This window comes from Phocoena phocoena, chromosome 15, assembly GCF_963924675.1.
Source record: "Phocoena phocoena chromosome 15, mPhoPho1.1, whole genome shotgun sequence".
Classification (NCBI taxonomy): domain Eukaryota; kingdom Metazoa; phylum Chordata; class Mammalia; order Artiodactyla; family Phocoenidae; genus Phocoena; species Phocoena phocoena.
Window position 1 is genome coordinate 23389224 of NC_089233.1, and position 17482 is coordinate 23406705.

The 17482-nt window shown below is 51.0% G+C and overlaps 1 protein-coding gene across 1 annotated transcript in view; it reads left to right on the forward strand.

Moving 5' to 3' along the window:
• The first annotated feature begins 2236 nt into the window (after positions 1-2236).
• SYT17 (synaptotagmin 17) overlaps positions 2237-17482 on the forward strand; it is a 90233-nt gene continuing 74987 nt past the window's right edge. Inside the window, exons 1-5 of the mRNA XM_065892727.1 lie at positions 2237-2251; positions 5858-5875; positions 6534-6682; positions 13176-13324; positions 16106-16725. Coding sequence (XP_065748799.1) covers positions 2237-2251; positions 5858-5875; positions 6534-6682; positions 13176-13324; positions 16106-16725 — 951 coding nt within the window. The remainder of the gene's footprint in view (positions 2252-5857; positions 5876-6533; positions 6683-13175; positions 13325-16105; positions 16726-17482) is intronic.

The window sequence follows — 17482 nt, forward strand, 5'->3', positions numbered from 1 at the left end:
GGCTAGGGAAGGATTTCCGTTTAAGGGGTCTAGGTTTGAATTCCAGCTCTTCGACGCTGTATATATAGCCCCTGGGCAATTTCACTGCTTTGTGCCTCCTTTTTTTCTCATTTGAAGAGTGGGACAGTAATAGTGCCCACCTCAAGCATATTAGAGAATTAAAAGATTGAATTTGCTGTAAGAGGTTTTAAAAGGTTTAAAGCCCTGCCTGGCACAGTCTCAAAAAGCTTAGCTAGGGCTTCCCTGGTGGCGCAGTGGTTGAGAGTCCACCTGCCGATGCAGGGGACACGGGTTCGCACCCCGGTCCGGGAGGATCCCACATGCCGCGGAGCGGCTGGGCCCGTGAGCCATGGCCGCTGAGCCTGCGCGTCCGGAGCCTGTGCTCCGCAACGGGAGAGGCCACAACAGTGAGAGGCCCGCGTACCGCAAAAAAAAACTTAGCTATTCCTCATGGGAACACCTGGCAAACCCCTCCACCTCCCTCAAGTCCCCCCAAGGAGCACCTATCCCAGTAGGCACCCCTCCTCTGTGAAGCCCACTCCCGACCAAGCACACTTCCCATCAGTGTTAAAGAAACTTTGTGGATACATACCATGAAGTTGTTAGGAGTACAGACCATGGTGGGTTCAAATGCCAGTGCGACCAACTGGCAACTGTCATGACTTGGTAGAGTGGCTTTACTTCTGTGCACCTCAGTTTCCCCATCTGTAAACTGGGGATAGTTGCAGCAGCTCCCTCATAAAGTTAAGAGGAGTCAAGCACTCTGCTAGATGTATAGGAGTACGCAAGGCAGAGGAGGACAAAATGAAATGCTTGTGAAGGGTTGAGACGGTGCCTGCAGAATTATAATCGCTCAACATGTGTTACATGCCATGTGCTACAAATGAAATAGTATATCATACTTAGAAATGTATATGTATGCTAGATATTTACACAAAATATTTACACATATGTATATTACACCTTTTGTTTATAACTTCCGCATTAATTTCCTCATTTACTCCCACAAGACAGCCCTGGAGGAAAGGCAGGGCAGAGATTTTATGCCATTTTTACTGATGAAAAGACAGCGGCAGTGGGAGATTAAAAAAGCGGGTAAACTGGTGACGGGCAACTGGAGGTGACTGGCAACTGGAGATGGCTGGGCATTTTAAAAAGAGAACCAGCGAAGAGCAGTGTTCCACTTCATATCCCTCAGTGGAGACCCAGCCTCAGCTCTGTGGCCTTGGGGTGGGAGGATCGGTTTGGGGGAGGCCTCCAGGCCCAGAGCGTCCCAGCCACGAGGGCTGGCAGGCTGGCGGTGGACACGCCCGGGGGCGCACGCTCGCTGGCGCGGAGCTTCGAGCGGGCAGAGACGCAGGACGCTGGGCGCGACGCTGGGTGGCGCTGCTGGGCCGTCCCGCGCCAGACCTGTTGCGCCCAGGGCGCAAGTCCGGCAGCTTTAGGGTAAAGGGACGCGCCGATCTCTCCGCGCGCCCCTGCCACCCTGGCCGCTGTATCTTCCCTCGGGGAGCCCAAGGCCCCACCTTAACTTGAGGCTCCCATTCGTTTGGCCTTTGCGTTCCTCACCGCAACAGTTCTAGGCGCGTCGGGATGGGGGGGGGGCGGGAATAAAGTTTTTCCAACCTGGTCTGGGAGAGGGCTGGATGGGGAGGACTCTCCCAGCTCCAGACTACAAGGTGGGCTGGACCGTGCCCCTTCGGCTTCACGGCCGCCTCGGAGGCCCCGCTCTTCGTAGGTGCCAGCATCGGTGCCGACGGGATGGGCTGACCCGCGCACCGCCCCCTCCCACCCCGTTCCCCTTCGCGGTCCCCTCCCCCGCCTCTGGCGCGCACTGGCCCCAGCGTCTCCGGCCCCGCCCGCGCCGGGGTCGCTGCAGTCTCCGTGGTTGCCCCGGGCTCCCTCCCCAGGCGTCCCGGCCTTAATCAAGCCGGGGGAGCGCCTCGGGGGGAGCGCGGGACAGCGAGGGAGGCCGAGGCGGAGGCCCTGGGCGCCCGGGCTCTCCCAACCTGGGAGGCGGCCCCGACTCCGGGAGCCGGAACGCAGGGGAAGGCAAGGACGGGGCGGCCGACGGAGGGGCGGGAGCCGCTCATCAGCCACGCCAGTCACGTCTGGGGCCACCCGGCTGCCTTTTTCTTTCCTTCCCCCTTTGCTTTCTCCCCTCTCTCGGGTTGGCGAGGGCAAAGTGGCCGTGGCGGCGCCATGCCCGGGCCGGAGTGAGTGCGCGCGGGCGAAAATGGCGTACATTCAGGTAGGGCTGAGGCCGGGGGGCCAGGTCCGCGGTGTGGGTGAGGGGTGCCGCGCCCCCTGTGACTGTGAGCGCGCGGGAGGGAGGGCAGACGGCTGCGCTGCCACAAACTTGCCTGGAGAAAAACGGTGTCTGAGCGCAGGCTACCTGTGCAGCAGTGGGGGGTGCGCCCCAGGAGAAGAGGCTGGGGACCCCCGCACCGCGTGACGAAAGGCCCTAAGCGGACTCTTCACGCGCGCCCTCACCTCCTGGGGAAGGAATGGGGGTGGGGCGGAGTTTTCTTCTCCCTTCCCCCACCTCCTCCCTCGTGCACCCCTCCCCAGGGGAGGGGCCGCGGGCAGGGCGGTCCGGGGCGCGCCAGCCGCCCGGCCCGCTAGCTGCCGTTGCCTTGGTGACGGCTCCGGCTAATTGGCCGGCTGAGGGAGCCTGTTCCGGCCAGGAGGGACAAGGACGTCGTCTTTCCCGGGCACTGGGTGTTGAGCGGTGGGGGACACACCAGAGGCGCGCTGGTGGTGTTGGGGGGCAGCCGATTACTTTGGGCCATTGCATTGGGGTCTGGGAGTTGTGGACCACCATCATCTTGGGGACACCCCCCAAGAATCCTTAGGCTGAAATAATTTACAAGCACCTTCTTTAGGGGGCGGTGAGGGGGCGCTGCTTGACTGAAAGACCTTTCTTCTCAATACATGGGGGGGAAGTGGCGACGGGTCAGCGCCAAGGTCATGCAGTCAGACCCGCTGAGCTGCTTGCTTCTGGGGTTGGCTCCTCAGCCTGGCAGAGAAGCCTCCAGGCTCCCACAGTCAGGGTGCATCTGGGCTCACGTCTCCCCTCGGCTACAGCTGGGGTTGCTGCTGGTCCCCTCGTCCCCCTTTGGCTCACGCATCCCCTCGTCATGTCTTTAGGCTTTTCCACCTGCCAGGAGCTCTGCTCTGCCACCTAGGCCATAGCCTTCACATCCCAATCCTTAGATTCGCTCCATTGACTTCTCTTTCATGGAATTCCTAGGTCATCTTTTCAAGTTCAATGAAGGTCACATTTACTGTTCACCTACTGTGTGGATGTTGTCGGGCGGGGCGCTGTTCGACAGTTGCTCAAGAGACACTTGGCTAATCACCTACTATGTATGGGCAGTGGGGACACAGCTGAGAAAGCAGCAGGTCCCTGCCCCTCAGAATGCACAGTGCAGTGAGAAAGGAACAACGCTTCTACGGGTCTTAATGACTGCCTTCAAGCACAGAGTAATTAAGTGACTTGCCCAAGGCCATACAGGTGCTTAGGGGTCATGGTGAGGCCTAAAAGGGGGGCTGGTGGGGATCGGTGGGGGATTTGTTAAGCATCCGGTATGAGGATGGCCCGGTGATGTCGACTTTCCTCCTAGAACAAGGTGTTAAACTTTTTTTGTAAAGGGCTAGATAGTAAATACTTCTTTTTTCTTGGAGGGCTTCATGGTCTGTGTCACAACCTCTTGACTCTGGCACTACTAAACAGCCATAGACAGTAGTAAATTAATGGGCATGGCTATGTCTAATTAAAAGTCTGTGGACACTGAAACTGAATTTCATATACTTTGTATGAGTCAAGAAGTATTAATCTTTAAATTTCTTTTTCAACCAAATAAAAATATACAAACCACTCTTAGCTGGAGGGCCATGGAAAAACAGGCTGCAGGCTGGATTTGGTCTGCTAGCCATAGCTTGCACCCCCTGTTCTAGAATATCTGGGTTCTCCTCTTTCCTCCTTTTTTTCCTGGCTCGAATCAGTTCTCCTCCATTGGGTCAAACACATGAAACCGAGCCTCAAAGACTTGGCATTCCTGGGAGCCTCAGAGCATCTTCCCTTTCCTCTTTCTTCATTTTCCTTGTTTCTCTTTGCTGCCCTGACAGTCACCTTGCACCTGGGCCTTGAGAAAGCTGCGTGGTTGTACCTCATTGGGGCCCCTGAGGTGGCCTTGCCTCTGTTCATCATGGTTTTAGAAATGGTTCTCTTTGGATCACTACATACCCAAGAAACACTTCCCTGTGAGCCTGGCTTGTTGTGAAAAAGCATCACTTTATCCTTGCACTTTACCGTAAGCATTTTAAAGCACTTTCTCACGTAAGCCCCACGAGGGCATAGCTTTTTGCTGCATTGTTCACCTCACCGCTGTATTGGCCAGGACAGTCCCCGGTGCCTAGCAGGTTCCAACTGGACTTGACAAACCGTCTGGTCCTCATAAGCCACAGAAGGGGTTCAGATATTGTGCAGCTGGGCAGGACAAAGCATTTTCATAGTGTCCTAGCTTAGCCCTTCCACTAAAGAGAAGAGGTTAACTGAGGCTCAGAGTGCCCCACCCCCGCCACCCCTACTTGCCCAGGTCACATGATTGGCCACTGGTGAGGCCAGAACTAGCGCTTCTTCACTCAGTTTCATACCCTTCTCCTCACCCGCCTCGGTGTGATTAGTGCCCAAGACGTCGTTTCCCAAGCTGCAGTAAACCGCTTATCACTTCAAGGATTTTGAGTTTTTCATGAGCTGCGAACCACCTGTGCTGTTATTCACTTAATTTTTTTTCTATAAATGGACTTGCAGTTTATTTTAACTTTAAAAAATAGTATGAAAAGGAAACTTTATGTCATTACCATAATAGAAAACCAGGGTCACGTGATGTAAACAGAAGGCAACAGGAAAAATAAACACCATGAGAATAATGCTACATTCTCGGGATTCTAGATGGGTAGGCTGTCTCCAAGGCTTTGAGCTGGGGTCTGTTCTCTGTTGAAAAAGGAAGCCGGGGATGGGATTTGCAACTGTTAGAAAAATGTCACATACAATGGTACCAAATTAAGACTTTCTCCTCCTTGCAAGAGAATTGAAAAAGACAGTTAACTTTCTCCCTCTTGACTCAAAGTTCTGAGTTCTATGGGGGACTCCTCCTAACCTACCTGGTTTACTTGGCCCGTCTGGAAAGCCATTAAGACTCTCTCCCGGAAGGGGGTGGCGGGAGCCTGTGCCTTGGGAACCGGAGAGAAGAAACTGGGGTGGAGGTGGGGCTGAAGAAGGGAGGGGCTCCCTCCCTTCTTCCCGAGGACCAGACTATGGCTTTCTTTTCTTTGGCTCCCTCTATTTGTGGGTGGTCATGTGAAGCTCCCCACCATTGGAGCAGAATTGGAAGGTAGGGCCTCGGGGAGGGCGGGGGAGCCAAGGCACATCCACGCTGTGCCTGCCTGCATGTTAGCTAATCATGTCCTTTTGGGTTGGCTTCATGGCTATTTCTGTATAGGAAGGTTTGCTCCTCTCCTGAAGTGTGGCTGCATTGGATAGCACGACTATCTGTCCACCCGCTCTGATTCATAACAGCATACGGTGCAAATCAAATCGAAATGCTAAAGTTGCCCATTTATTCGGTGTTGGTTAGCCAGGAGGCTACCAGCAACCCTGAAGGTAGCAACACCTTGTTAGGAGGTCAGCTCCCTTCCCAGGATGGTAAGTGGAAAGAAGCAAGCAGGGCTTTTCTTTTTTTTTTTTTTTTTGGGTTGCTGGAATATTGCTAAACTGGTCTTGTCTCTCTCTCTCTGTCACCCCCCTCGCCCTCTGCGCCCCTTGGCTTCACGTGGATCTCTAAAAGGGCAGTTGGAACCTTTAAACGAGGTGAGTTAATTCGGTGATTCGTTTGGTCTGGCTTCTAATCAAGAAATGCTTGCTTGTCATTTTGGAGCCTTATGTGGGGCTGCGGGGATATTGAATATTAAACAGCAACCGGATGTTGATAACGGCACAGTTTCCATCCCCTTCTACGGAAGGGAGATCCCGGTGGAAAGACGACTAGTTGATGAGATAAGTTTTCCTTCCCACTCCCTACTTATTGCCATTTGATTATCTCTGTTTACTCTCACGTCATGAGATTATTTTTTTTTAATATTTTTGCTCTGCTTTCAAGAAGACAAAGTAATATTCATTGTGTTTTGAGAACATACTGCATAGCCCTCACGATGTTGAATAAACCACCCCCATGTCAAGAAAGACGTTCACATAAACTGCAAAAGAAAATAACCTGCAGCTATTTTGCTCGCTATTAATGGCTCGAAAGGGTTGGTGTTTGCCATATCTTTGTGCCTGCAGTTGGTAAATAGAAATGGAAAACATTTTGTTCTGAGTGCTCAGTGGCTGAGACGGACCTCCTGAAAGTCGTTATTTCTCATCAGGGATCAGCTGCTTGTAATTTTGGGTGTTTTTCCTCTTTTTCCTCCCCACCCTTTCCACCTCCCCTCTACCCCTCTTCACTACCCACCTCCCCCAATGGCCTCAGGGTTTTCTTTCTAGAATCTCCGATCTGCTGCTCTGCAGATGGACTTGCCGGCACTGCTGTCAGAAGTGCTATGAATCCAGCTGTTGCCAGTCGAGTGAGGATGAAGTTGAAATTCTGGGACCTTTCCCTGCCCAGACTCCTCCCTGGCTGTAAGTAAAACTGCTCCGAACTTCCTGGAAGGCAATCTTAAGACCTTTCTTTTCTCCGTTTCTGCGAGGGGGTTTGGGGCACGGGAAGGAGGATTTGGGGTATGAAAGTGGGAAAGGCTGAGTTTCCATCGACCTCTTAGCTGCTGATAGGATGTGCTCTGTGCCTCGTTGCGTTCGGCAAGCTGGTGAGACCAGCTGGGGGTGGGGCTTCGGTTTAGCTCGTTTCACATCGGGCCTTCTGAGATATGAACTGTGTAACGCTAAGCATGTGGGCACGTTTAATCACGTTGAGTGTCGTTCCAAGCAGAAAAAGAGATCTGTGAGCATCTATATTCTTCAAGGGATGTCCAAATTCTAAAGGTTTCAATCCAAGTCAGTACGACAAACTCTCCTAGCACCTGGCCCGTGCCTGGCTCATGCTAGATGCTCAAGGAGTATTTGGTGTGGATAGCATGAACAGACAAGTGCCTCTCTGCTGGTTTGAGCAGGAACTTCAGAAACAGGGGAGCAGAAAAGCACCTCCAGTCGCCATCGTGTCCTCCTTCGCTGTTTATGTTCTCTCTGGCGTCTTTCGTTTTATTTCCAATTCGTTTTCCTCCCGCGCCCGCATACAACATCTCCATCTGCCAGTCGCTCAGATATTTTGGGAACGCAGTTTTGAAGCTTCTCAGCCACGTGTCTGGTCCACCTCTCTGTGGCTGGGAGAGGAATGTGGCCGGAGAGTCTGGGTTGAGTCTAGAGGGCCAGGGCCTGGGAATCATCAAGTGTCACTTCTCATGATACAGAGGGGAGGCTCAGAGAGTTGGGAAGACAGTGTGAGGGCCCACAGCTGGAGCCTCAGTGGGGATCCAGTGCTGTCTCAGCTAAACCCTTGGGCTAACATTCCAGAAGCCTCTGGCGCCCCATCTTTCCCTCCAAGTTGGGGGTCATGCCTCAGTCCTCTTATTTTCTTAGAAGCAAGTATCACATATTTCCATAGCCAAATGGCTCTGTGTCAGGCTCTGTGAGTTCAAATCCTGTTTCTCCTACTTTTTTCTAGTTCTGTTCCCTTGGACAAGTTGCTTGATCACTGTGCCTTGATTTCCCATCTGTCAAATGGGCATGATAAAAAGAATAGTATTTATCTTATAGGGCGGTTGTGGTGATTGCATGAATTAGTGTATGGAAAAGTACCTAAGGCTGCTTGATACCTTGTTGGTAATCACAGATGTTAAGTGATTCTTTTTACCCTATTCTGGGTTTCCCCATCTGTAAAGTAGGAAAAGTAATAGAACTTACTTTATAGGGTCGCTTTTAAGTGTAATGAGATATGCACGTAACATGCTGAGCACGGTCGTAAGTATTCATCTCTATTATTATTAGGTATAGATAGAGATTCTTTCAACTGATAAAGATAATGTTAAGGAACTTCCCATTACTCACAGGTTGTAGCCTGAATCCTGCAGGTGTGCATAGAGTTGAGATGTTTGGTGAAACCAACTCGTTAATCAAGGGATCGTTCCCATTTTCCAGTGACAGAGGTTGGCTCAGCCCATCTGGTGTCTTTAAAGCCATGCTCAGAAGAACTCCAGCTCTGCTGTGGCAGGGCTATCTTGTTCATTCCAAAAAATGGCTGTTGACCAGCTGACTAACCTGCAGGCAGAAATCGAGTCCTGAAAGTGGCAGTCATGCCATTGAAAAGTTAGTCTCAGTTTCTTTGGTAGTTTTTCTCTTGAGGTTGCCCTACAAGGCTAGATAGAGTCCTGTTCCCATGCTCAGGGGATTTAAACTTTAGTATAGGAGATACAGCAGGTATATAAGTTCAGTTTGTGTGTTCACACCCTGCACACCCATATGACGGTCTTGCATAGAGTTTTGTTATGGAAAAATCCTGGGAGAATGACTGCAGTCATAGCTGGATCCAGGGGCTCAAATGATGTCATGGGCGTGCATGTACATGCTGTCACTCTCTTTCTTTATGTTTCTTCTGTTTTGGCCTCATTCTTTTTTTTTTTTTTTTTTCCCTGTGGTACGCGGGCCTCTCACTGTTGTGGCCTCTCCCGTTGCGGAGCACAGGCTCCGGACGCGCAGGCTCAGCAGCCATGGCTCACGGGCCCAGCCGCTACGCGGCATGTGGGATCTTCCCAGACCGGGGCACGAACCCGCATGCCCTACATCGGCAGGCGGACTCTCAACCACTGCGCCACCAGGGAAGCCCTGGCCTCATTCTTAAGCTTTGTTTTTCTCTGCCTCGTTTTTTTTTTTTTTTAAAGACTTTAATTAATTAATTTATTTTTGCTGTGTTGTGTCTTCGTTTCTGTGCGAGGGCTTTCTCTAGTTGTGGCAAGTGGGGGCCACTCTTCATCGCAGTGCACGGGCCTCTCACTGTCGTGGCCTCTCTTGTTGTGGAGCACAGGCTCCAGACACGCAGGCTCAGTAGCTGTGGCTCACGGGCCCAGTTGCTCCACGGCATGTGGGATCCTCCCAGACCAGGGCTCGAACCCACGTCCCCTGCATTGGCAGGCAGATTCTCAACCACTGTGCCACCAGGGAAGCCCCTCTGCCTCATTTTTAACAGCAACAAATGTATCAGGAAAGGCTCTCATTGCCCTGTCTCGGGTCGTGTGCCAATCACTGGATGCAATCACTTTTGCTTGGAGGAAAAAGTGCTGGGATCATTCCTGGGTTTCCTGACCATCCTGGAGCCAGGGAAAGGGTTATTCCACCTGAAACACAAGAAATAATAAGCTAGTCGAACAGGGGTTGACAAACTTTTCCGGTAAAGGGCTAGATAGTAAATATTTTAGCCTCATGGGCTTAGTTTCTGTTGCAGCTACTCACTTCTATCCTTGCAGTACAAAAGCAACCATAGACAGTTCATTAGTGAATGGGCATAGCTGTGCTCCAATAACACTTCTACAAAATTAGGCAGTGGATTTGGCCCTGTAGTTTGCAGACCTGGGTAATAAACAATTTGGGTGCTGTGACTGGATCCAGGGTGGACAAACGCCACGAATCGGGGGGCTCATAGAAAACGGGCCTGCGAGCTCAGGTCGTGTAGGGTCTCAAATGCTAGATTAAGGAATTTGGATTTTCTTCTGAACCAGAGTAGACCCCTGATAGACATTGAAAATCACAGCCTGGTGTCTGTTTGCCCCAGATGCGGAGTGTTACAGATGCACGGCCACTGGGTTGGAGGATAGTTTTGCTTTGCCCAGGCTGCCGACCCTTTGTACAAGCAGGGGATTTCTTCTGGGGTGGGACTCTCAGGGAAGACACTTGTTTTGGTTATGCCACAAGCAGAGAAGTGGGCTGGAACCTTCCAGCAGAGCCAGCACACCACACAGCTTCAGGAGGTGCCCTTCACGTGGTGGTCATTATGAATGGGACCACCTAGAGTTAGTGCAGTGTACAGTCTGAGCAGCTGTACATGACCTTCATGCTTCCTAAGATGACCCAGGTCTTCCTTGAATCCTGGGCACACTGAGTACATTTTTGACTGTCAATATCATGCATAATATTAAGAGGAATCTGTAAAGGGGAGGCCGGTTAAATCCTTCAGAAAGAGAAGTTAGTGCGCGTGCTTCCCTCACATTTATTTACCAGGCAGGCAGTTGCATGTTATCAAACAGGCAGGGAGTAGAAACGTCGAGTGTACAGGCCTTGTGGTGCTTTCCTACTGTGACATTAGAACCAAGAACCACAGAACATGCCTCTCTGTGGGGTGGCATGTGGCAGATGAGCTGGCCCTTTGTGTGTGTGATTTGGGGGGGACACACCATTAATTGTCACATATGCTTCCATCATGTGGGTCCCCCCAGCTTTCTTGGGCTGGGCTGGGCTGGGCTGGTGAGGGTCAGAAAAACGGTACAATCCGACTGGCTCCTTTTGGGGCAGTGCCAGAAGGACCCTCACTGAAGAGTGAATTAGGTTATTTCTTTGTCCGACAAGCATGTGTTGAGTACCTACTAAGCGCAGGGCTCTTACAGGCCTCCCAGGGGATACCCAGCTCTGTAGCGTGGGGCATGTGATCCGGAGTCTGGTACTGCTGCATTCCACTGGGGTTCTGCCATTTCACAGTGGTGCAGGTCAATTCTCCACCCCTCCCTCCATGCGATTGGGGCCTCCATTTCCCTGTCTGTAAAGGGGGTGGGGGTGATTCATAACGACTAACTCCTGTATTGATTCAAGGATGAAATGATGGTTCCTACAGAGCATTTAGCACAGTGCCTGGCACACAGTAGGTGCTCAGCACCTGGTACTTTTGATCATAGTAAATACAGATCCCACCGTTAAGATCTGTACCCTGTTATGGGAGGAGTGACAAGGCGTGCACTCAGATCAGAGTGACACAAGATAAGTCAGATAAGAACCACTGGAAAGGTGTATTCATTCACCCATTCACTGAAAAAAATAAATCCGAGCACCCCAGACGTGCCAGGTGCCGTGCTAGGGCAAGGAGGGCAGTGGTGAGTAAGGCAGATACTGCCCCTGCCCGCATGGAGCTGTGGCTTAGTGTGAGACGCAGAAGATAGGCAGGCAGGCCACACTGAAGAAGAGTTATGTGCTGAAGTGGGAAACAGAAAGTGCAGGGATAAGGAGTGACGGAGTGGAAGGAGGTGACGGGACAGGGTGGGGCCTCTCTGAGGAGATGCTGTTGCAGCTGAGATCTGAACAATGAGGAGGAACAAGACAGGTGACGGGGGCAGGAAGAGCATTCCAGGCGGAAGGAACAGAGGGCACGGAGGCTTGATGGTCGCCAAAGGGACAGGGGTGGGCTGGGCATACACTGCTACCGTGTCTGAGAGGACTCAACCAAAGCTTCAGGAAGCAATGGCATTTAAGCTGATCCTTGAAGACTGATGGGACTTCACAGGTGGAGGCAGCGGCCTCGGTGAGGTATGACAGCCGGGGAACAGGCCATGCAGGCAGAGGGGCCCCAGTGGCCGCGTCACATTTTGGTCCCGCCTTCCTTGGGAGGTGCTGCTGCTTCATTTACAGGAGAGAGAGAAGGATCGATCTAGTACGATCGCATCTCTGTGCCCTCGTCTGCCCCCTTCCATGCCCCACATTCCATCTGCTCCATTCTCCTTTTTTTTTTGTGTGTGTGGTACACGGGCCTCTCACTGTTGTGGCCTCTCCCGCTGCGGAGCACAGGCTCCGGACGCGCAGGCCCAGCGGCCATGGCTCACGGGCCTAGCTGCTCCACGGCATGTGGGATCTTCCCGGACCGGGGCACGAACCTGTGTCCCCTGCATCGGCAGGCAGATTCCCAACCACTGCGCCACCAGGGAAGCCCCTCCGTTCTCCTTTTACAGACCAGGAGCAGGAGGCAAGCAAGGACTGGGAGCTTCGCCCCGTAACGTGCCCATTCGTCCTGGCTGTGACCCTAGCTTTGGAGGAACATCAGATCAGTCTCATGTCATGCCCAGGCTGCATCTGCAGACCTTATAGAATTTGAAAGTTGCTATTTTTAAGACTAGTTTCGCCTCAGGTTTAAATGTCAAGTTGGGGGATGCAGTCTTGAAGGTGTGGCTGAGGGGCTTGCTGTCAGCAGCATCAATCTCATGGCCACTTTGCAAGCTGTCTCCCCGCTCCTTTCCCCTCCCAGCGTCCTTAGTAGCTGTGTGAGTATTGGGGGATCTTAAAACCACCTCTGCTATAGTAACATCAACTAAAATGTATTGAGCACTTACCTGCAACATGCCAACCACTGTTCTAAGCATTTTATATTGTTAACTCAGTGTTCACAGCAACTGGGTAAGGCAGGTACTATTATTAGTCCCATTTTGCAGATGGGGAGACGGAGGCACAGAGAGAGGGAGGGACTTGCCTTGAGCTAGCTCTTGATTACTACCTTGTACTGCCGCCCCCCCGAAGTGCTTTCTGTTTTTTCAGCATTTCTCATCCTTACTGGGAGCACATTGAGTTGCGGCGGCTGCTCATTCACAGCTGTTTCTACACTTCAAAATGTTGCTCTTAAATCACTGATTCTCAGGGCCATTTTGTAGCCACAGCCTTGCCATTCAAAGGGCCTTTGCGTGACATTGTTATAGGATATTTTTTAAAGACGTTATAGACACAGTGACTGTTGAAATAGTGGGACACTTCTTACCAAAAGCCACTTGCAGAAGTTCTGATGCGTATAAACAGCCCCATGAAGATTGACAGGTCTTGTCTTGGTTTGGTCAAAGTGACGCCCTCCGTGTGGCAATATCCTGAGTAAGTTTACATATCCCTCCCCCCACCCCAGCCTCAGCGTTGAAATTATGCAAATTCTTGGCAGATTGTTCTAAATTGGGAAATACTCATTTATATCATTTCACATTTTGTACACCAAGCAAGATGTTATTGAGAGTTAACGGCTATTGAGAGTTTATTTCAAATTTGCATTATTCCAAGTTGCATAAACTGGGTCTGAGAGCAGTCTCGTCATGGGTCTGTCTCCCACAGGACAGAGATGCCAATCCCTGGGGATTCTCTGACAACCACTGAGACCTCTTCTCTCCTACAGGTTGGCCAGCCGGAGCAGTGACAAGGACGGGAACTCTGTCCACACAGCCAGTGAAGTCCCGCTGACCCCACGGACCAACTCCCCAGATCGGAGATGCTCGTCCTCGGACACATCTAAGTCTACATACAGCCTGACCCGGAGGATTTCAAGTAAGCGTCTCTGCCGTGACGGTCAGGGGTCCTGGCTCGAGCAAGCCTTGCTGCTCAGCTGCCACTCAGAGTCCGTGAAGTACACCCCCGCTATCTGGGTCCCCAGGACAAATGGAGAAAGCTGGCATTCCCAGACACTCAGGAGCATCCCCGGGAAAGACGTGAAGGACAGGGTCATCTCTGGGGAGGGGGTGGAGTGGTGTGACAGTCCAGGAGACAAGATGACAGAGATCACGGCAGTGTGACAAAGGAGGGCATCGCACCTGATTTCTTCCAAGTTCAGTAAGAAGCGATCATTTTGATTGATTTTTGTAGTATTGATCGCAAGTTTCATTGAATTGGCTCAGTTGATGACATTGTCAGCATATTATCATTTCGGACCCCGAAAGGCAAGTGCTAGTTACCATGTTACGTAGCAGGGCTTGCAAATTCACGTGACTTCAGGGACCAAATGGATTGTGTCAGTGACTGAGTGCAGAGGGTTGGAGAGAGATAGATATCACCCTAATGCAGTGACAAATGGCAGCCGACTCTTGGCCTTGTACTAGGGCAGGGTAGGGATTGGGGCCAGTTAGGAAGCTAATGTCTCATTGAATGGGGCCAGCTACTACTCAGCTCTTGCCATGTGGGATTGTATTGCCTGATCTCTGGAAAGAGAAACTGGCAGTCTGGGTTTTTATATGAAACTTCTTTACTTTTAAACCCAAACAGAATGTATCTCTGGGTTGAATGTGGCCCTGAGGCCACTCAGTTTGTCCACTCTGATGTATAGCCTGTGTGTTTGACCAGATGGCATGATTTGGGTGGGAAGGAGAAAGCCCAGAGACTCCCAACCTCCTGTCACTCCCCAAATGGGTCTCCTCTGTCTCATTCAGCTGGTGTCTGAAATTCACTTAACAGGGAAAAAGCTTAAATTCATGAAACTAATCCACTCAGCTGGAAATGACTGATGTCTGATCTTTCCTGGGACTATGTGGGGAAGAAGAAGGAAGTAAAGTTCAAGGGCTTGAAATAGTGAAACGGAGGGGATGTCAGGCTTCTGTAGCCTCAGTCCTTCCATCTGTAGAATGAGAGGGCTGATCTGCCCCGCGCTGGTCACAGCGGTCACCACCCATGTGGCTGAGCTGAGATGCCCCGCACCTGTTACATACCCAGTGGATTTTGAAGCCAGTGTGAAAAAAGAGAATTTACAGTGTCTCACTAAAATGTTTTTACATTGAGTGCATATTGAAATGATTATATTTTGGATATATCGGATATTAAAATTGATTTCACCTGTTTCTTTGTAGTTTTAAAAACTTGTGGCTACCAGAAAATTTTAAGTTACCTTTGTGGCTGGTACATCTGTATCTGGCTCGCATTTAGTTTCTCTTGGATGGCGCTAGTCTAGATGATTCCTAAATCTCGTGCCCAGCTCTATACAGAGATGACTGCATCTAGCACACATTTATCAGAGAGTGCAGCCATGCACCGGCAAAGGCTCGTGATTTTAGCCAGCAAGACAGGCTTTGGGCAATCAACAAGATGCCATGAAAGGACAAATACCAATGCTATTAATACGAGGCATCTCAAAATCAAACTCCTAAGCCCGGAGAGTAGAATATGGTTACCAGGGGGATCTGGAACCAGGCAGGTGTTGGTTTCACTTACGCCAGATGAGTAAGTTCTAGAGATTCACTGTCCAGCAGAGTGCATAAAATTAACAGTACTGTGTGGAGTACTTAAAAAAGAGGGTAGCTCCTATGTTCTTACCACACACATAAAATTAAAGAAAGAAAGAAAGCAGGAGGAAACTTTTGAAGGTGATGGATACGTTTATGGTATAGGTTGTGGTGACGGTTTCATGGGTGCAAACTTATCTCCAAACTCATCAAGTTGTGTATATTAAATATAGACAGGTTTTTTGTATGTCAATCATGCCTCAATTAAGTGCTTTAAAAATGAAAAAAGAATGCCATGAGCTCATTGCCAGAATAGAGGGAGGAGTAGAGATTGGAATGATGAACCTGGGAGCAGTGAACTCTGCTGCTTGCTGGGGCGAGGCACCCCGTAAGTGACGAGGTGTGAATGTGATCCTTGAAGATGGGCAGTAGCTACCATTTAGTGCCTCTTAACCGTGTGCGTGTTCTGTGCTGAGCCCTCTCTGTGCATTACTCAGTGAATCTTCACCACAGTCCCTGAGATGGGTGCTGTGGTGGACTCCATGTTTCAGATGGGAAAACCGAGTGTGTAAAATGTGCCTGGAGTCACATGGCTCATTACTAGAGATTCACACTCACTGGGAAGTAACCGGGTTGGAATTTGACCCAGGCACTCTGGCCCCAGAGCCTACTCTGTGAAAGTGGAGGCAGTATAGGGTAATGGTTAGAGCCAGCCTCTGGGGCCAGACAGGTGGGGCTGGACTCCCGGCTCCTCCTCTTACTAGTTCTGTGACCTTTGGTGAGTGACTTAAAGTTTCTGTTTCCTCATCTGTAAAGTGGAGATAACAGTCACTGGCTAATACCTTGTGAAGATTAGATAACTGGATATACACGGTGCAGTTAGGGCAGTGCCTGGCGCTTAGCTGCCGTGATGATGGCTATGGGGATGGCGGTACCGCCAGGCTGCCTCCCATAGAGTAAATAAGAGGATTTCCGGGAGTGGAGAGCACCTGGCAAAGCGCATCAGGAAGCAGAGCGAACAGGTGTGAGGATCCGGGAAATGTCGTCAGTCTCACAGATCGGCCCAGGTCCGGTCCAGTACTTGGTGTGGTGTTCATTGTTATTTCTGATGGGTGTGTAGGTCTCGATTCCAGACGACCCAGCTCCCCACTCATCGATATTAAACCCATCGAGTTTGGCGTTCTCAGCGCCAAGAAGGAGCCCATCCAGCCCTCGGTGCTCAGACGGACCTATACCCCGGATGACTATTTCAGAAAGTTCGAGCCCCGCCTGTACTCCCTCGGCTCCAACAGCGACGACGTGGACTTTCTGACGGACGCAGAGATCCTGTCCAAGTACCAGCTGGGCATGCTGCACTTCAGCACCCAGTACGACCTACTGCACAACCACCTGACGGTGCGCGTGATCGAGGCCAGGGACCTGCCACCTCCCATCTCCCACGACGGCGCGCGCCAGGACATGGCGCACTCCAACCCCTACGTCAAGATCTGCCTCCTGCCGGACCAGAAGAACTCCAAGCAGACCGGGGTCAAACGCAAGACCCAGAAGCCCGTGTTCGAGGAGCGCTACACCTTTGAGATCCCCTTCCTGGAGGCGCAGAGGAGGACCCTGCTGCTGACTGTGCTGGACTTTGATAAGTTCTCACGCCACTGTGTCATCGGCAAGGTGGCCGTGCCTTTGTGCGAGGTCGACTTGGTGAAAGGCGGACACTGGTGGAAGGCGCTGATTCCCAGTTCTCAGGTAAGGGATGGGTTGGCAGCGTCTCCTCTTGGGAGCTTTTTAAAAAATGATTATTTTTATCTCAGTAGTTAACTTTTTTTTTTTTTTGCATTTTTAAAACCTCTGGTTTTTAAAATAATTTTTGACTCCCAAGAAGTTGCAAGAACAGTACAGAGAGTCCTGTGTATTCTTCATCCAGCTTCCCCGATGATAAATCTGATACGATCCGGGTGCATTAGCGATACCAGAAAACGGATGTGGGTAGCTAAACTACAGACCCTATGCCATTTTACCATGTGTGTGGGTTCATGTGGCCACCACTGCCCTGGGAGCTCTTTGTCATTGATGCTGGGTTATTTACTAAGGAGAGTGATTGTCCTGGGTATGAAGCTGTCAGTCATTTTGACTTTCAGAAATTGATTTGGGAAAAATAAAATGAAGGCTGAAGAACGGGATGATAGATGGATGTTTATCAGGCAAATTGTGAGATTAGCTTCCTTCCCTCTTCCAGCCCAGGGAAGAGAAACTGGCTGCCTGGGGAGCCACCCATGGACCAGGCTGTCTCACCAGTGGGCTTTTAGGGTCCCTCCCTTGGGCATTCTGTGGGCTGGAGGACAGCACTGCCCCCACCGTGGGTAGAAAGATATGAGGGGAGTGTATGGGAAGGAAAAAACCCCACCAGTTGGAGGCTGGTCTAGACCATCCACACGGGGACAGTGATCCCGTGTAATGCAGATGGGATTATTTTGCATCAAATACATCAAGGTGCTTCTGAAGC